At 35.4% G+C, this 21,102-nt stretch overlaps 2 protein-coding genes across 2 annotated transcripts; one reads left to right on the top strand and one right to left on the bottom strand.

Annotated features, from left to right (window-relative positions):
• The first annotated feature begins 1,232 nt into the window (after positions 1 to 1,232).
• LOC113063194 (histidine triad nucleotide-binding protein 3-like) lies at positions 1,233 to 4,562 on the top strand. The gene is made up of 5 exons (XM_026233419.1): positions 1,233 to 1,703; positions 2,890 to 3,007; positions 3,332 to 3,401; positions 3,483 to 3,603; positions 3,714 to 4,562. Exons 1-5 carry the CDS (start codon positions 1,581 to 1,583, stop codon positions 3,801 to 3,803), a joined length of 522 nt encoding a protein of 173 aa, XP_026089204.1. The 5' UTR covers positions 1,233 to 1,580; the 3' UTR covers positions 3,804 to 4,562.
• Positions 4,563 to 5,146: 584 nt separating this feature from the next.
• LOC113063189 (syntaxin-11-like) lies at positions 5,147 to 20,641 on the bottom strand. Its single transcript, XM_026233415.1, has 2 exons — positions 20,534 to 20,641; positions 5,147 to 6,645 (listed from the first exon to the last, which is right to left on the bottom strand). Exon 2 carries the CDS (start codon positions 6,638 to 6,640, stop codon positions 5,753 to 5,755), a length of 888 nt encoding a protein of 295 aa, XP_026089200.1. The 5' UTR covers positions 6,641 to 6,645; positions 20,534 to 20,641; the 3' UTR covers positions 5,147 to 5,752.
• Between the last annotated feature and the right edge of the window lie 461 nt (positions 20,642 to 21,102).

The raw sequence follows: 21,102 nt of genomic DNA, 5'->3' as shown, positions 1-21,102 counted from the left end.
ATCCAACAGAATTTAAAAATGAAGAATTTTCCTCTTACTCAAGACATTTTCATTCAGTGATATAGGGAGGCCATGGTTTGATGGCTTCATTTCTGGTTCATAATTAATCTGATCATAATACTGCCACGAATCGTATGATATATAAAAGTTTCCCCTCATTGAGTCTATCAAGATATACAAATTATTTGAGCATATTGAGGTGAGGGAACTTGTAAACATTTTAGCCAAAAGAAAAATGAACTATTTGCTAAATAATCATAATTTACCTAAATAAAAAAATATGTATATAGAAATATATATGAATATTATTTTAGGCTATCAATCATGGGAACCGGTTAAATTTTGAAGTAAGACAAGCAAGCCTGTGATAAATTGTTAAACGGCAGACAAAATAATTGTATCACGCCTTCATCATCTATTATGGCGTCTTTTGAAAAGACTTATAAAAGATTTAATTATTATTAATATTATAATTATTATTAGGCTACTACTACTACTACCCTTGTCCCAGATCCAGATCTAAAATATTAGTTATTACATGTTTTAAACTATAATTCAAAATAATAATACATATAGTTAGATATAGATATAGTATGTTAGATGAAAAAAAAATTACCTAATAATGTTTTAGCAAAATAGCAAGGTTAATAGTGTACTGTAACATATTTAGATATTAGTTTAGCATGTGCAGTATGATGATGCATCAGCCAGTGCGTTATGAGGAAATAAATATACATTTGCTAATTTAGTTGTTATTGCACAAAATGTCAAATATTAAATGAGGGGTAAGATGCCCCCTACTGGGGATGTTGCGGTAACATTATCAAGCGTTATTAATGTAAAATACCTAAATCATGATTACAATTTTATTTTGACAATTTAGCGAATATCTTTTAAATGCGCATCTAATTCATGGAAATATTAAATAATATTAAATAAAAATTGCATTATGTTAAATAATAAGCACAATAATTACAATAAGTAGTTACAAAAACATTATAACAACATACCACTTGCCAATTCTGGTCTAATTTTAACTTTTTCCTTTCAAATGAATACTATAATTTTATTGTGCTTTAAGAAACTTGTAGTTGAACATAGTAAGTAGGCGGATTAAATGAGCTGTTAAAAAAAAACAACAACCTGAAACTCAAGACTGTGAAACCTCCGACCCTAGTGACGTAATGTAAAGAAAATGGCAGCGTCCTCAACAGAGGAAGGTAGTTTACACGTTTGTTTGCTTTGATAATTTGTTATTACCACTGTAACACTGACCGCTCTCTTTGTTAGAAAACAGCTGATTAATTGATACAGTGCTTAATTATTTTATTATTTTCATCAACAGCAACATAAATTCTGCGTTATTATAAGCGGATCATAGACGCAAATAATTTCCTATGACAAACTCATCAGTTGTTTTAATAATTCCGGTAATTCTGGGAGACACTGTGATCACATGAGCTCATGTAATTGCGTTAAATTAAACGTTACGTTAATCCGTTTGAACGCGGAAGAACAGATGACATAATCAAAGCCAACTTCAGGGATTCGAGACATTTGTCCCGAACACTCTGTCAGGAATGTCTGGAGAAAAGTGTGACTCTGATGATAATCAAGATTCTTCTGCCGACTGTGTTAAACAAACTTGTGTTTTCTGTAAAATCGCGAACAGGGACGATCCATCCACTGAGATATTGGCGGAAGTAAGTTCATCTTTATCGACTTGGTTTCTTCTCTGGGTGACTTAACTGCTTCAAATGTACATTAGATTAGCAAATTCGCCCCTCTTTCTAATTATAACATTGTGAAACTGTGCCTAAATATTTGACAGTTCTTCAAGAGTCCATTGTAGTCATCATCCAAATAGAGAAAGAAATTAACTGGGAAGGAAATATGATAAAGAGGATTCGGGAATTTACTCTAATCCGCGAAGTCCGGACAAACTGTTCTCGATGTATTTACTTTTATATTGACATCATGTAATGAATCATTTAGACGTCAAATGACTTATAAAGTAGCCAAAGCGGCAGTGTAGCTTTACATTGACGTTACTCTTCAGGAATAAGATTATTGTTGTCTAGTGAAAACTGTGAGCAGGGGTCGCTGTTCAGCGGAAGCGCGCACTCGTCAGATCAGACGCGGAGCCGAGCGCTGCTGTGAAAGATGTTTTATGATCTTATGACTAGAGAAAACTTCCATTGGACGGGCTAGATATTGTCACGAGCATCTAAATCCCTATGTAGAAAAGTAAACCTTAATGCTGCTGCTGTTGTTGTCTAATGTGTTACTAATGGTTTCGTTATGAGTTTTAGTTTTGTTATGTACTGTGTAACATATCTGATAAATGTACTGTAGGTCTTATCATCTTTCTTATTACTGTTTACTTTTTACTGGAGATCGTAGAGTTTGTTCCTTACAAATGCATATATAAGGTCACTGGATCTGCTGTTAATTAACTAATATTGTGACCATATTATTATCAAATATGAAAACATAAATATAGTAATTTAATGTTTATTATAAAAAAGTTTGTTGAGTTTCTTGACTCTAATGGCCAAATTGCATGAAACTGTGCCAGCTTGCCTTAAAATAATTTTGAGTCATATTTTCTACTATGATCTCTGGAGGGGCGTGGTCATTTTTGGTATTCATTTCACCCTCACAAGTCATTTCCTATTGGCTAAATTATACTATTATAGATTTATTTATTTAACACGTATACTTTTTACATTTCAAATTTGCACGTCATACCTGTACATACATACATGTCTATATTATATATTGTGTTTTTGCTTTTTTTTGTACATTGTCTATTTTGTATATTAGAATTCTCAAATGTCAAGGTAAATAAAAATGTAATGTGATTTTTTTTTTAATACATATATACAGGATGAGGACATTGTTTGTTTCAAGGACATTGATCCAGGTGCACCTCATCACTACCTGGTTATACCAAAGAAACATATCCATAGCTGTTTGTCACTCCAAGCAGATGATATAAATCTAGGTAAGATGATGTCTTTTCTGGATGTGCATTTGATTATTAAATTGTGTTTTACTGTTTCGTGAATGGTTTTTGTATTTCTACCCAGCAGAAGGTAATAGAACAAATTAAGTATTGAGCCTTGGTTTGTTTTGTTCATTATTAGACTGACTATATATTGATTATAGTGATGATTTTAACAGACAATACCATATTGATGACCGAGTGAATGTTTCAATTAATTGATTTTGTAGAAAACATTTCTTATTTTTATAAGATACAATATTAACATTCAGTGATTAAATGGGATTTTTATATTTTGAATCTAAATGTGATTGTCCTGAGCAGTGAAGAAGATGGCAGATATGGGAAGAGATGTACTGAAAGCCAAGAATGTCACAAATTTGGAAGACATCAGGTTTGAAGACAACACTACTATATTAATTAAGCATTTATTTGGATGAAGCAGTTATTAAATGAGAATATGTCTGTATTTCAGTCTAGGTTTCCACGTGCCTCCTTATATCACTGTTCCGCACCTGCACCTCCATGTTCTAGCACCTTTCAGTCAGTCGTTTAAATGGTCACGGTGCAAGTATACAGCCATCTGGTACCTCACTGTGAGTAAACTGAAGACGTTTTGGGCATTTCTTTGATTACACTTGGTCGTATAAGAATTTTAATGTTTTAAAAATGTATAATTTTCTCTTTTGTGTGTGTTGTCTTAAAGGAGGAGACGCTGCTTAAGAAACTGATGGGGGATAAAAAAAGAAAACAATGGAGATGTAACAATTGCATGCTGCCTTGTGTAGCGTTGTGAGCCTTATTATTGAACAAAAAACCTGAAATCACAAGGCACTTTTTTTTTTCATTTTCATATTTTATATATATATATATATTTTATATAATGCTAACATATTTTAAAAACTGCTATGGTATCCTTAGAACTGAAAATTACTATTTATAACTAAAGTGTAATATAAACAGTAACATTTTTGTGTGATTAATTATATATGTTAGTACACATTTTACATGCAACATTGTGAAAGATTTATCATACAGTGAGGCATGTTTTCTTCAATGTTCATGGTCATATTTATCTGAGGGCCACATCATGTCTTAAGTGTGCGGTTCTTGGTGTGAATAAGCTGCTAAATAAGTCTAAATCAAGGTAAATGTGCCAAAGCACTACACATGCCAGAAACACATGAAATTAAGAAATATTGAAAAACGTTAATGGACAAAGGATAAACAGACTTGCAGTACAATCATCGAAACATGGTAGCATGGATCAAGTAAGTTTTATTTTTATTATTAATTGAAATAAAAATAAAAAACTTGATTCCTCTAACTACGCTTTATTCCTTTTATTTTATATTTATTATTTTATGTTACGTGTGCTGCATTAGACCATCCGGGACCTGTCACGCCACTTACATATTGATACACTGTTGTTGGTTTGATTGTTTCTATTGTCCTCATTTGTAAGTCACTTTGGATGAAGGCATCTGCTAAATGATTTATGGTAAATGTAAATAAAAGATTGTTTTCCATAAACATTAGATCACATCTGTGGCATGTATGATATTTTTCAGGAACAAGGAAACATTTCTGATGTGATGTTTAATGTCAAAATAGTTTTATATAATTATAATATTATATTATATAATATAATAACTATAATATAATAAATTATAATATAATAACTATGTAATAGTCAAATATATCATATACAAGTTATATTATACCTATATAATAGTCAATGTCCAGGCAAAGTAAAATGTATAATTCAACAATGTGACAAAGCAATCATGTCAACACATTTAGCTTAAATTACTTAAAACTAGACTGTTTTTTGCTGTTTGCTCATTCTAGCTAAGGCAAATTAAAACCAGTGAAAATGTTTCCTTCATGATCTCAGTAATTTCCCTGTTGTTTCATATGTAAGAAAGTCCACTGTATGTACAAAAACATGAATCCCCTTGACCCATAAAGAAAGAATAGTCTTATTAAAAAATAATTCAAGACTCGTAATGTATTGTTGGTCTATCAACAAGAATTTTTTCTGGTAATCCAGCATACTAATTCTGTTTGAAATTCTTAAGACCCAAACATTTTGCCACATGCAATTAATTTAATAAAAAAGACAAAGTAAGAATTATATAAGATCTTTTAATTAGCTGGGTTTTTTTATTTAATAAACATTGCTTCAGAAAAACGAATTGATTGAAAAAACAGTGATCAATTTGCAATGAAAATATGGCAAAACATGGCAAATGCTTCATATTCCGGATTATTTAATGTAAAAGGGTCTAGAAAGTGCATATCATCCACATTAAAATGGTGAAAGATATAATAATGTAAATTGTTTATAAATTATAGCCTATGCATATCTTGCAATACTACACAATTTATATCATAACATCAAATTAAAAGCTTATTTGTTTTCATGTTAACTGTGACTTCAAACAATGGGTTTCAATGTCATTTCCAGTACATGTTTACAGGTATCAAGCTGCAAATGAAAAGGCATTTTCATGAAGGCAAATAGGAAGGACTATATGTTTTGAAGTTGTGAAGACTGTTTCTTTGATTTGTTTCAGTTGTTTAATTTGCTCTCAGTATTTAATGATTGCTGAGAGAGCTTAGTTTTGAAAAACTATGGTCCTTTTTCCCTACATGGCAACCTATTTTTTAAATGATAAACTGAAAAAAAATCAGTAGATAATGCAGCCCTCCAATGTGCAAGTCCTCACTGTTCACAATCAGTCAGTGTTTAGCACATGGAAAGCATCCACAGAACATTTTCTTGAATGGGTTGTTATTGTCATGTCTCTTGGCCTGTCCCAGTTTGATAAGGACTTCACCAAGCTTGGCATCGGTTTTTTGAACATTGTTTAAGATGTAGTCTGTCATGGGTCCCTGTTCCTCTACAAGCATAGCCACATCCAGGAAAACTTCATGAAGGCTCTTGAGTCGGCTTTCTAAATCCAGCAGGTCGCGATGTCGGCTCTCAATCTGGTTGAGTGCAGAACGAGCCGTTTTCCCTTCTGACATGACGTTATCATTGAAGATGTTCCACTGACCATTCTCCAGCATCTCGTCAATCTGGTCACCTGTCACCTCTCGGCCCACGATCTCCATTTGCCTTTGAATATGACGCTTGCACGAATCTTTGTGATCCATCTCAGCATCATTGTACTCTGTCATTACGTCTCGGAAGTTGTTGCTTAGGGTGGTGTACTGTGTTCGGGCGATTCTCGCCACAGCTGAGTTGATGCCATGCTCCTCTTCGAGCTCTTTGGTGTGGGCGTCCATTTTTTGTAGACGTGCCAGAACATCCTGTCCACGTGTCTTGATGTCACCTACGATGACATTAGCATCCTGCTTTACCTGAGTTGTACGAGTTGGTTGACTAAGTAAACGTGTATTTTGATCCTTGAGACGCTTCACCTCGAGGCGAATGAGCTGAATCTCACGCCTAGTGTCCTGAGCCTCATCGAGCACAGACTCCATCTCATCACTGTTGTCAAAAATGACGGCCTGCTGTCTGAATTCCTCCTCCAGATCAACATTGCTGAAAGAGTCGGATTCCAGCTCCTCTAGATGGCTGTTAGACTCTGAAATGGACTGAAGATGATTCAGTCTGTCCCTCATGATTGCTAGAGGGGAAAATGAATGGAAAATGACACTTAGTGATGGGTAATATGTGATCTAGGCTAAACAATCTAAAACAAAATAGCAAACTAGAATTAAAAGTTAGTGAACTAACTTTGATGTTGGCTTGGCCATCTTGGCCATGGAGCAAAAGAGCCAAAGTACTTGTGTGCCCAACATTGAGTTGCCCCGCTGCAAAATTAATACACATAATAATGCCATAAAAAAATACACCTGCAACAGTCTTTTTCCATGCTCCCTTGCTGTTTTCTTTTTTTAATAAAAAGCCTGGGCTATGATAACAGCTATGACAGGGTTGTCTAGCTGGATGTGAAATAAGTCATGCCTATTTTTCTCGTGTATGTATTTCACAGTCCTGCCACCGTTGCGTTGTGGGCAACGACACACAAGATTACTGAAACAATGCATTTTAAATCAAGGAGATCATAAGGGGTCCAAGCACAATGGTTTGTATAGATGATGCAGTTACACACTGTTTAAAATTGTTTAATTTGTACTGTATGTTCATTCTATTTATTTATTTGTGCTATTTACATAATGTTTACTTTTTTTAAGTTTGTTTTTGTTAATGTAAAATAGCACTGCATAGTCTTCACTGTAAGATAAAATACACAATCAAACCAAAATGTATTCAGACACCTTCAACATTTCTCACATAATCACAGTTTATTTGCTGTAGTTTAGAAACTGGTAATAATATATGACAATAACTCAGAACAAATTCATCTTGATAATTTCGGATAACTTTGATAAAAAGATATGTAATGGGATCAACCAAAACTTCAGACTGTCAGTATGACAATATTTACACAACTATCAATACTTTGTTGAACAGTTACCAAGCAAGAAATGCTTAATTTGGTTCAGTCTGTGGTGTGAAAAGGTTGCATTAACAATTAAAGAAAGAAACACTTAAGCAAAACATGGGCAGGTCCTTAATTATTATTTTTTTAAATCAATTTCACTGGTAGCCTACTGTATGAAGAATTAGTGGGTATAATATTTCACAGATCACTATTTTGCCATACTCACTTACATAAATGAACTAGTGGCCTGCACCCACTAGTAAAACAATTCTATCTTATTTTTGGATTGACTTTGGATAAATTCTTGTACTACAAGGTAATTCAGTCAAGAGCAGTAAGTGATTTACTTTCATTTTCATACATTAAAGACTCTGACAGCAGAGCTAGTAAATTAGGCGCGGTCCCTTTAAGAGACAAACGCATCCATTATAATGATACACATCCGATTTGTTTTTTGCAAATCTTTACTTTCACTTAAGACATAACCACATACTTATTCGAACACACTTTCCAACACGGGTATTTCGACATATTTTGTATGTATTTGTTGTCGGTACAAAAGCAAGAAGACTTTGAGACGCGTCTCTGCTTGCTCCCTGAACAACACCGCGCTGCTGAATTGAGCTCTTTTGCTTTTCGCTCTTTTTTCTGTTTATTTAAACTGCGATTTGAATTTGTTCGTTCAGGTCCAGGAGGAAGTGAACGTCCTGAACGACAGCTCTGTTCAGTGTTGCTGTCCCTGTCCGCGATACGCGCGGCTCTCTCTCGTGCACACGCGCCATCAGCTGCTCAGTTGAGTTTCCCGCAGCGCGGGGCTGAAGCCAACCCAGCCGGCACATGACCGACCTTCAACGTTGAAATATGGTTGAAATAAGGTCAGTTGTGGTTTCAACGTTGAAACAACGTTGATTCAACGTTTAAAGCTGAATGGTTGAAAAACATCCAGCACATGACCAACTTTCAATGTTGAAATATGGTTGAAATAAGGTCAGTTGTGGTTTCAACGTTGAAACAACGTTGATTCAACGTCTAAAGATGAACTGTTGAAAAACTTCCAGCACATGACCAACTTTCAACATTGAAATATGGTTGAAATAAGGTCAGTTGTTTTAATGAAACAATGTTAAAAATGTTTAATGCTAAATGGTAGAAAAAGGTTAACAAGCTTTTAAATTATTTATATTAAATTATTTAAATTAATTATTATTTTAATAGCATTTAAAAATATTTTAGTCATGATACCTATTCTAAAATCTAAAGGTATATGTTAAATATTATCATCATTAACAACAATAAAACTATACATTTCGCTGCTTTATCACACTGAAAACAACTCCCATTGGTAGTTTTATTTTATTACTTCTATCATGATTGGTTAATCTGGCTGTCATTCAGGAAACTGGACACTGAATCGGTTCGCGCTTTTCTACATTTAAAAATATGACCGTTATTGTCGTCTTTCTGTGAGTGAGGCGGCTAACTGTGAGCTGCTGCTCGTTATAACTTACTGCTCGGTCGGTCCTGAATTATTTCATATTTGCCTGTACATTTTTTATTTATTTTGAGCGAATTTGAGTCGTGACATGTCAATGGAGAACAAAAACTGTGAACACAAAAAGGGTCAGGTGTTCTGCGAGGTCCTGAAAACATCCTGGCAAAATGAGGTAAGAAAATCGCTAACTTTATCTTTATTATCTTTTGAAAATAGTAAAGTATTACCAGAGTTTACAAATGGGTAGTTTAAAGGACATGTAACCTGCAGATAAATAAATACCCGTGTGTCTATTTTTGCATTGCTTTATCACAGATGATCAAGTTAGATGCTCACCCAATGTGTTGCTGGTAGGTTATGTGTTAATGTCTGTCTTTTAGAGATTTTCCCATATTTTCCTGATATGAATCCCATGCATTAGGTGTGTTATATATGTTTGTATATAATAGTTTCAAAGTGTTTTCTGCAACATATAAGTGCAAATGTCGGTATTTAAATAATATAATTTTGATGAATTAATGAAAATGAAAAAAAAAAAAAAAAGAAAGGATTGTTTAAAGCCATGGTTCTCAAAGTGTCAGGCCCCCTCTAGTTGTTATGCAGGTGAATCACTAAATTAAACTAATTAATGTTAATATATTTTAACTTAATCTTTGAGTAAGTTTTTTTTTTGCACATTTAAGTATGTTAGAGTGAAAGTACAGTACAGTTTTGTAACTTTTGTTACATAATTACATTTAAAATTACATTTTAATTTAAACTTTTTTTTTTCATTTACCTGTGTATGTAAGCACAGTTGTAGTGTTAATGTTCAAACTGTATTTACCATGGTAAAATGTCTGACAACAATTAATATTCTTATTAGAATAAAACTGCCTCATTTTTTAACTGTAGACCTGTAGCTGAATAGTTTGGCCAACTACGCTGCTGAAATGTAATGTTGGTCATTATGGTGCAACTTAATATTTAATAACAAATATTTTCTGAAGTGGTACTTGATATAAAAGTTTGAGAACCATTGGGTTAAAGAAATGGTATAAAATGAAATCCTGCTTTTTAAGAACTTTTCAGTAAACCATTTCTTCTTTCCCCTTGTAGAGTCATCGAGGATCCAGCTTGTTCTTGAAACATTGGTAAGAAATTGTTCTTCTGCTACATTGCACCGTCACTTCTGCTAGAGATGCTTTGACCTTTTGTGATAGGTTTTGATTGTGCTTAGTTTAATAAAAATGTACTGAATTTGATTTGACTTGTTTTACTACACTGTAATGTTAGTGTTCTGATTAAAACAGTGTAACTGGGGGCTCTGAAAACACTGCTTGTGAATAATTTGTTAATATTGTACATTTTCATCTGAATACATTAAATAAGTGTTTAATGAATAGTGTTGTCCACTTTGTTTCCAACATCACTGTTACTGAACTGTAAAGTGAAAATATTGTGTGATTTATTTTGCATTCAGTTTTCAGTTAAATATATTTCACAATATCAAAGTTATTGTCAAACATTGTGAACATACCTAAACTCACTGGTTAAATCTTATGTTCCCTCCAGAAGTTTGCCCTCTGCAAGTGAACGACGCCTTGTGGTGCCATCCCAAAGAAGTTCACAATCACTCTCACGGACCTTTTCCTGGACTGTGCCCAGCTGGTGGAATCACCTCCCAATCTCAATCCCAACTGCTGAGTCTTTACTCATTTTCAAGAAACATCTTAAGACTCATCTTTTTCACCAGAACTTAACCAACTAATGCTAGCACTTTTCCTTCTTTTCTTGTCTTTCATATATATATATATATATAAAAAAAAAAAACCTGGCTATGTGTTCTGTACTAGACTAACTGAGACTTGTCATAGCACTTGTATCCTGTTGTTGTTCGCTTCTACACCTGACTGCTTCTGTTATTCTCATTTGTAAGTCGCTTTGGATAAAATCGTCTGTTAAATGATTAAATGTAAATGTTTATACAGGACGGTACAGAAAGTGCACAAGTGGGAGAGAGTGGAGGGGACGGCGTCAGAATGGACCTAGCGCTGGGACACTTTCAAGGATCACCCGAAGCACAACCACACTGTATACACTAAGGCTGCTGGTTCTAACATTTTAGAGTGCCCTGCGGTAGAAATCTCATTCTGCATTCCCCACGGTAAAGAAGACACAGTCCGGGGGGGTTCCCATTAGAAATCAACTGGTTGAAGGTTCCCTGCTCGTACTGTGCAACACATTTTCACTGCACAAATGTACACAACTCTTGTAATGAGACACATTACTAAAACATGTTTTTGACAGAAACTGTAGGTTTCCACCAAAATAAAAGATCCACTGGTTTCAGTCATAAAGGTACAAGGGTTTGTCTTGTAAGTGCTGCAAAAAAATATGCATTTATGTGCCAAATTATTTTACAAAAACCTTTAAATATTATTGTATTTGGATTGTTCTTCTACCTGTTTTTAGCATTACCTCCATGCATACTCTACATAATAAAGTGTGGGATTATTTTCATCTGTTTTATACAGTATGTTTCCAAAATTAAACTGCTGTTTGACAATTTTGAGCATGTGGTAGTTTATTGAAGTTGTTTGTAAAGCCATTGCTGCCAGTCATTAGATTTTTAGCCTTGCATGTACCATGTTGATCTAAATGCCAACTAGGATCTAGGTGTATTTACACACGGTGCAAGGTACGACGGGGAAACAACGTCGTGTTATCAACGCGGATTAACTTTTCAAAATCAACACCTCATTCAGCTTTCATCCCAGGTCTGCAGCACGACCCTAATTCACCCATAATGCAGGTAAGACGGTGAAACAGCGTCGCGATTTCAACGGTGAATCCACGTCGTGATTTCAACGTTGATCCAATTTGCAAAATCGAAAGGTTATTCAACGTTGATTCAACGTCGGGATTTCAACGGTGAATCAGCGTCGTGATTTCAACCGTACATCAAGGTCACGATTTCAACGGTGAATCAACGTCGTGATTTCAACGTTGATCCAATTTGCAAAATCGAAAGGTTTTTCAACGTTGATTCAACCATGGTACCTGACGTTGTTTCAACGTTGAATCAACGTTGAAATGCCGGCTGGGAACTTGATGTGTTGAATGCTCGGAGCACGTTATAAAACTTATTCTTAAAATACACATTTCTGTTTTAATAAATGGTCATATTAAATCATAGCATAACACATAAGTAGGTACAAAAATAATCAGTGATGCATGCGACCCTTTTGGTCTCAGTGTAGCTCCCTGCTTTACCATGTTATGCAACGCTGAGCAATTGCTGCGACGTTAAGCCTGACAGAGAAATCTCACAAGCACATATAAACACTCATTTTCATATGTGTAATATATTCTTCTAATTGTTTTGTGCCGTTTCGCTGCAGTGTTTTAATGTGAAAGCCTGTAAATGTGTACTTCAAGTGTTCAGATAAATACATCGCGAGCTCATCTGTGACGTTCAGCATGATGATTTAGTTAGAAACCAGCTAAGACCAGCGTGACAGTGGCCAAAACTACTTTAAAACCATATAATATATTATTCTAATTGTTTTGTGCCGTTTCGCTGCAGTGTTTTAATGCGAAAGGCTGTAAATTCTCTGTGGACTTCAAGTGTTCAGAGAAATACATCGCCAGCTCGCGAGCAGTTGGCTGCCGCGAATATATAATGTTATTACTTTAAACTGTTCAGAAACATCTGAATTTAGCTCTTGGTGTGTTCTAACGTGTGGATTGCGTGTAATCGCGTTTTTAAAAGGTCTTAAATAAGAATGAATTCGCTAGTTCTCGCCTCCGTGTAGACAGCCTGGGCTGAGCAGCAGTATTTTTAACCAGTTTAAAAGTGAAACGAAACCCGACTCCGCCCCTAAATGTCATTGCAACTGTAGGGGCGCAATTTTTTTATTTTTTTTTTACATTTAAAAATTAATAAAAAAAAAACTTTAAGTCTGATCACTCTGAAAAGATATAGCACACACCACCCCTCTATCCCGCAGGTGTCTGCCGAGTTTGGGGCTTGTGGCTTTAAAGCCCTAGGAGGAGTAGCGTTCAGAATTTTTTTCTCAGAAGAATAATAATAACTAGAATTAAAAGTTAGTGAACTAACTTTGATGTTGGCTTGGCCATCTTGGCCATGGAGCAAAAGAGCCAAAGTACTTGTGTGCCCAACATTGAGTTGCCCCGCTGCAAAATTAATACACATAATAATGCCATAAAAAAATACACCTGAAACAGTCTTTTTCCATGCTCCCTTGCTGTTTTCTTTTTTTAATAAAAAGCCTGGGCTATGATAACAGCTATGACAGGGTTGTCTAGCTGGATGTGAAATAAGTCATGCCTATTTTTCTCGTGTATGTATTTCACAGTCCTGCCACCGTTGCGTTGTGGGCAACGACACACAAGATTACTGAAACAATGCATTTTAAATCAAGGAGATCATAAGGGGTCCAAGCACAATGGTTTGTATAGATGATGCAGTTACACACTGTTTAAAATTGTTTAATTTGTACTGTATGTTCATTCTATTTATTTATTTGTGCTATTTACATAATGTTTACTTTTTTAAGTTTGTTTTTGTTAATGTAAAATAGCACTGCATAGTCTTCACTGTAAGATAAAATACACAATCAAACCAAAATGTATTCAGACACCTTCAACATTTCTCACATAATCACAGTTTATTTGCTGTAGTTTAGAAACTGGTAATAATATATGACAATAACTCAGAACAAATTCATCTTGATAATTTCGGATAACTTTGATAAAAAGATATGTAATGGAATCAACCAAAACTTCAGACTGTCAGTATGACAATATTTACACAACTATCAATACTTTGTTGAACAGTTACCAAGCAAGAAATGCTTAATTTGGTTCAGTCTGTGGTGTGAAAAGGTTGCATTAACAATTAAAGAAAGAAACACTTAAGCAAAACATGGGCAGGTCCTTAATTATTATTTTTTTAAATCAATTTTAACCAGCCTACTGTATGAAGAATTAGTGGGTATAATATTTCACAGATCACTATTTTGCCATACTCACTTACATAAATTAACTAGTGGCCTGCACCCACTAGTAAAACAATTCTATCTTATTTTTGGATTGACTTTGGATAAATTCTTGTACTACAAAATAATTCAGTCAAGAGCAGTGAGTGATTTACTTTCATTTTCATACATTAAAGACTCTGACAGCAGAGCTAGTAAATTAGGCGCGGTCCCTTTAAGAGACAAACGCATCCATTATGAGGATACACATCCGATTTTTTTTTTGCAAATCTTTACTTTCACTTAAGACATAACCACATACTTATTCGAACACACTTTCCAACACGGGTATTTCGACATATTTTGTATGTATTTGTTGTCGGTACAAAAGCAAGAAGACTTTGAGACGCGTCTCTGCTTGCTCCCTGAACAACACCGCGCTGCTGAATTGAGCTCTTTAGCTTTTCGCTCTTTTTTCTGTTTATTTAAACTGCGATTTGAATTTGTTCGTTCAGGTCCAGGAGGAAGTGAACGTCCTGAACGACAGCTCTGTTCAGTGTTGCTGTCCCTGTCCGCGATACGCGCGGCTCTCTCTCGTGCACACGCGCCATCAGCTGCTCAGTTCAATTTTCCGCAGCGCGGGGCTGAAGCCAACTTGATGTGTTGAATGCTCGGAGCACGTTATAAAACGTATTCTTAAAATACACATTTCTGTTTTAATAAATGGTCATATTAAATCATAGCATAACACATAAGTAGGTACAAAAATAATCAGTGATGCATGCGACCCTTTTGGTCTCAGTGTAGCTCCCTGCTTTACCATGTTATGCAACGCTGAGCAATTGCTGCGACGTTAAGCCTGACAGAGAAATCTCACAAGCACATATAAACACTCATTTTCATATGTGTAATATATTCTTCTAATTGTTTTGTGCCGTTTCGCTGCAGTGTTTTAATGTGAAAGGCTGTAAATGTGTACTTCAAGTGTCCAGAGAAATACATGGCGAGCTCGCGGGCAGTCGCGATGCCGCGAATATATCATGTTATTACTTTAAACAGTTCAGAAACATCTGATTTTAGCTCTTGGTGTGTTCTAACGTGTGGATTGCGTGCAATCGCCGTTTTAAAAGGTCTTAAATAAGAAAGAATTCGCTCGTTGTGAGCTCCGAGACAGCAGCAGTGATTCTCTTCAAGTGTTCAGAGAAATACATGGCGAGCTCGCGGGCAGTTGCGCTGCCGCGAATATATCATGTTATTACTTTAAACAGTTCAGAAACATCTGATTTTAGCTCTTGGTGTGTTCTAACGTGTGAATTGCGTGCAATCGCCGTTTTAAAAGGTCTTAAATAAAAACTGAAAGGCTGTAAATGTGTACTTCAAGTGTTCAGACAAATACATCGCTAGCTCATCTGTGACGTTCAGCATGATGATTCAGTTAGAAACCAGCTAAGACCAGCGTGACAGTGGCCAAAACTACTTTAAAACCATATAATATATTATTCTAATTGTTTTGTGCCGTTTCGCTGCAGTGTTTTAATGCGAAAGGCTGTAAATTCTCTGTGGACTTCAAGTGTTCAGAGAAATACATCGCCAGCTCGCGAGCAGTTGGCTGCCGCGAATATATAATGTTATTACTTTAAACAGTTCAGAAACATCTGAATTTAGCTCTTGGTGTGTTCTAACGTGTGGATTGCGTGTAATCGCGTTTTTAAAAGGTCTTAAATAAGAATGAATTCGCTAGTTCTCGGCTCCGTGTAGACAGCCTGGGCTGAGCAGCAGTATTTTTAACCAGTTTAAAAGTGAAACGAAACCCGACTCCGCCCCTAAATGTCATTGCAACTGTAGGGGCGCAATTTTTTTATTTTTTTTTTACATTTAAAAATTAATAAAAAAAAACTTTAAGTCTGATCACTCTGAAAAGATATAGCACACACCACCGCTCTATCCCGCAGGTGTCTGCCGAGTTTGGGGCTTGTGGCTTTAAAGCCCTAGGAGGAGTAGCGTTTAGAATTCTGTCTCAGAAGAATAATAATAATAAAAACTAGAATTAAAAGTTAGTGAACTAACTTTGATGTTGGCTTGGCCATCTTGGCCATGGGGCAAAAGAGCCACAGTACTTGTGTGCCCAACATTCTTGAGTTGCCCCGCTGCAAAAAAAATAAAAAATAATAATACCATAAAAAATACACCTGCAACAGTCTTTTTCCATGGTCCCTTGCTGTTTTCTTTTTTAATAAAAAGCCTAGGCTATGATAACAGCTACGACAGGGTTGTCTAGCTGAATGCGAAATAAGTCATGCAAAAACCATAATCTCCTAAATACCATTCAATTTAATGTTATTTTAATAGTACTGACAACATATTTTAAGTTATCACACTACTGAAAAATTAAAGAAGGGACAGTATATATAGTATACTTCGGTGAGTCAAGAGCTAAACAAAAAGTCCTGTTTCATTACAAAATACTGTAACTTTTATAAACGTTATGCTATCACCACAAAATTTTAATTAATATTTATTAAAAAATAAATATTTCATAAAACTGAAACTTAAATATATTATTTCTATAGGCTATACAAAACAGAAAAGAAAAAAGACTAAATAATAAGGCTGAATAAGCTGATCTATAGCATGTTAAATGGTGGTTGCCTGTCTATGAATGGTACACCCCTCTAAGCACACAGAAGTGGTTTGACCCAAGTCCTCAGCAGCCAATGACACTGACCTGTTCAAACTGATTTTTAAGGCATACTTCACGTGTATTTCACGTGTATTTAACGTGTATTTAAAACGTGAAATATAGCTGATTTTTCATGAGTAAACAACGCGTATTTAACGTGTATTTGACCCTCTTGGCCTTCCATACACATTAGAAGGGAGACGTGAAAAAAGGACATCGCGTACTTTATCACAGAATATTTGTTCGGCAGCACTTGTTTAGTTTAAAAGTAGACATGTCAAACTTTCTATAGATATATCTCTCATGTCTCTTCGTTGAGTATTCATGGAGTTACAGTTCATTTTAATGACGTGTTTGTAAATGAAGATCAGCGCAGACAAGGTTGAAGACAGCACACCTTGTTTGTTATCTTTATTTTATAAGTGCACAAAGTTTTGTTGTTATTGTGTTTGTATCCAAAAAAAAGTAGACCCTTTACAGATTCGATTGATGTATTGCTCTTATCTGTACGTTTAAAACTGAAAATGTAATTTAAGTAATTGACAGGGTTATCAGCAGAAAATGACTCAAAACGCGTATATGCGTTAATCGACTCCAGAGTTAAAAGGCTGTCGTGACTTTTTTCCTTCCAGTATTCATAAGCTGTATCGCGCTGTCAAATTATATGTCATTTTGCACACATAAACATCTCAAAAACACCTGAATTCTGCTCTTGTTGTGTTCTAATGGGTGGACTAGTGCTGTGATATTATTTTTGGAATCTCTTAAAAAATGCTGATGAAGTGCTCATTTCTCTCTCGTCTTTCTCTCTGTTCTTTGGTCAGAGACATAATTTATTAATGAGATATCTGACCCGGTAATAATAACATATGTTGATTTGGCTTGTCAGAGTGAATGAAATGTGTAGCCTATTTATTTGTCTGATCTCGCCCCAAACGCGGCTGTCATGTGACTTTTTTTTCCCTTCGCGATGTCAAATATTGCATTTTGCACACATACACGGCTCAAAAACCCCTGGATTTTTCTCTTAGTGTGTTCTAATTGGTGGATTGTGTGCATTCGCAGGAATATTTATTTTAAGAAGCTCTTAAAAAATATATATAAATGACTTTCCCATGTTGTGACGATGGATAACAATTGATGTGAAGTTCAGCCTGACAGATAAAATCTCACAATCACATATAAACACTCATTTTCATGTGTATAATATATTGTTCTAATTGTTTTGTGCCGTTTCGCTGCAGTGTTTTAATGTGACAGGCTGTAAATTCTCTTCAAGTGTTCAGAGAAATACATGGCGAGCTCGCGGGCAGTCGCGCTGCTGCGAATATATCATGTTATTACTTTAAACAGTTCAGAAACATCTGAATTTAGCTCTTGGTGTGTTCTAACGTGTGGATTGCGTGCAATCGCCGATATAATTTAATTATAAAAGGTCTTAAATAAGAATAAATTCGCTCGTTGTGAGCTCCGTGGAGACAGCCTGAGCTGAGCAGCCGTGATTCTTCTCTCGTCTGTCTGACTGCTCTCTGCCCAGACATCAAGTATTCATAAGCTGTATCACGTTGTCAAATTATATTTCATTTTGCACACATAAACAGTTCAAAAACACCTGAATTCTGCTATTGTTGTGTTCTAATGGATGGATTAGTGCAATTCGCTGTGATATTATTTTTGGAAGCGCTTAAAAATGCGGATGAAGCGCTCATTTCTCTCTCGTCTTTCTCGCTGTTCTTTGGCCAGAGACATAATTTATAAATGAGACCTGACCCGGTAATAATAACATATGTTGGTTTAGCTTGTCAGTTTATATAGCTAGCCTATTTATTTGTCCGATCTCGCCCCGAAACGCGGCTGTCATGTGGACTTCAAGTGTTCAGAGAAATACATCGCGGGCTCGCGGACATTTGGCTGCCGCGAATATATCATGTTATTACTTTAAACAGTTCAGAAACATCTGAATTTAGCTCTTGGTGTGTTCTAACGTGTGGATTGCGTGCAGTCGCCGTTTTAAAAGGTCTTAAATAAGAATGAATTCGCTCGTTGTGAGCTCCTGGAGACAGTGCCTGAGCTGAGCAGCATTGATTCTTCTCTCGTCTTTCTAACTGCTCTCTGCCCAGAAATAAATTATTAATGAGCCCTGACCCCTGTAATAATCAGATATGTTGGTTTAGCTTGTCAGTTTGAGGGAAATTGTATTATTTACTTGGTATTTTTAACCGGTTTAAAAGTGAAACGAAACCTGACTCCTCCCTTTAATCTCGGTTATTGCAACTAGGGGCGCAATTTTTCTCAGATAATGTAAGTCTATGGGTAATGTAATTTGACATTTAAAAATTAATTAAAAAAAAACTTTAAGTCTGATCAGTCTGAAAAGATATAGCACACACCACCCCTCTATCCCGCAGGTTTCTGCCAAGTTTGGGGCTTGTGGCTTTAAAGCCCTAGGAGGAGTAGCGTACAGAATTTCTGTCAGAAAAATAATAATAAGAAAAAAAAGAAGAAGTTTAAATAGCATAACAGTATGTTGGCTTGTTGCCAAGCCAACATAAAAATAAAAATAAGTTTAAATAGCATAAGACCAGCGTGACAGTGGCCAAAACTACTTTAAAACCATATAATATATTATTCTAATTGTTTTGTGCCGTTTCGCTGCAGTGTTTTAATGCGAAAGGCTGTAAATTCTCTGTGGACTTCAAGTGTTCAGAGAAATACATCGCCAGCTCGCGAGCAGTTGGCTGCCGCGAATATATAATGTTATTACTTTAAACAGTTCAGAAACATCTGAATTTAGCTCTTGGTGTGTTCTAACGTGTGGATTGCGTGTAATCGCGTTTTTAAAAGGTCTTAAATAAGAATGAATTCGCTAGTTCTCGGCTCCGTGTAGACAGCCTGGGCTGAGCAGCAGTATTTTTAACCAGTTTAAAAGTGAAACGAAACCCGACTCCGCCCCTAAATGTCATTGCAACTGTAGGGGCGCAATTTTTTTATTTTTTTTTTACATTTAAAAATTAATAAAAAAAAAACTTTAAGTCTGATCACTCTGAAAAGATATAGCACACACCACCGCTCTATCCCGCAGGTGTCTGCCGAGTTTGGGGCTTGTGGCTTTAAAGCCCTAGGAGGAGTAGCGTTTAGAATTCTGTCTCAGAAGAATAATAATAATAAAAAAATAAAAATAAGTTTAAATAGCATAACAGTATGTTGGCTTGTTGCCAAGCCAACATAATAAAAATAAAAATAAGTTTAAATAGCATAACAGTATGTTGGCTTGTTGCCAAGCCAACATAATGATGACGTTCATATTTATCCCCCATATAGTCCTTGTTTTCCAGAATAAAGTAATTTGCATTCCTTGTGTACCTTCTGAATCTGACTGTAAAAGGGGGAGACAATACTTCCTTATCAACACTGAAAATGTCACAAGTCTAACAAGTTTATCTGTGAAACTATTTCTGACTGGCGTCACTCACCAAACAAGTTTGAATGGTTTGAATTGATTGTTCAGCTTTTGTTTCTTTACAAATGCTGTTCTCTTCAATTATTTTACAATGAAATGTTTCTAAATAAGATACTTAAATACATCAATCTTTATTCAAGCCACTAAAGCTTTTCAATGTAGAAAATGTGTAAACATTAGAAGTCTCTTCTAACTTCTAAAAATCAAGAAACTTTTAAAGATTTAATAAAGTTTCTCAAACCAGCATTTTACTATTTGTTTCATTATAAAACAATGTTGTATAGGCTACATTTTCAAGCATTTTACATTTTTACACAGGCAATATTCTAACGAACAGGCTATATTCATTGTAGGAATAATGATCAATTAATCCTTAAAATACAAGTGATGAGCTGAAAAAAATATGAAAAGAAAGAAATAAACTCATTGTCATTCACTACAAAGTACACTACCTTTTGTTTTGTTTTTGTCCAAAATGATGCCCACTTGTGTCGATGTGTCATCTCAAGGCGGCAGCTCCATCCTCACTGCACTGCAGAAGTCATTTAATGGCTGGGGGAAAGGAATGCGCGTTCCAGGGCGTAACTCTGACGCCAAACCTGTTCGCTGAATAGAATGTCAGACGTGAGTCTCAGTAACTCTTGACATAATCCCTGTTTTGCGAAATGGGACCAAGTAGCCTACGATGACATCTTCATGTCATATAAAAGATTTAATACACATTTGTGCAATACTGTGGTAGTCTATTGGGACCCTGGGATGCAAAAAAATGTTTGCAAAGTCAATTCAAAAGTTAAACAACACGAGACTTAAAATGTACACCCAATGTCGGTGACAAAAATGTAACATTTTGGTTTATTTACGATATAAACAGAACATTGAGTGCACGTGTTACGTACCTCCCTTAGAACTCATCGCCTCTTATATCTGCACTGTTTACTTCACTGGTTTGAAATCTTATCTGCCATGTGCCTTGTGCTGCTTTACTTTTTTCTTTCTTTTTACATGACATATTTGTAAA

The sequence above is a fragment of the Carassius auratus genome, chromosome 45 (assembly GCF_003368295.1).
Source record: "Carassius auratus strain Wakin chromosome 45, ASM336829v1, whole genome shotgun sequence".
NCBI lineage: Eukaryota > Metazoa > Chordata > Actinopteri > Cypriniformes > Cyprinidae > Carassius > Carassius auratus.
This window is presented reverse-complemented; position numbering and strand designations above follow the sequence as displayed.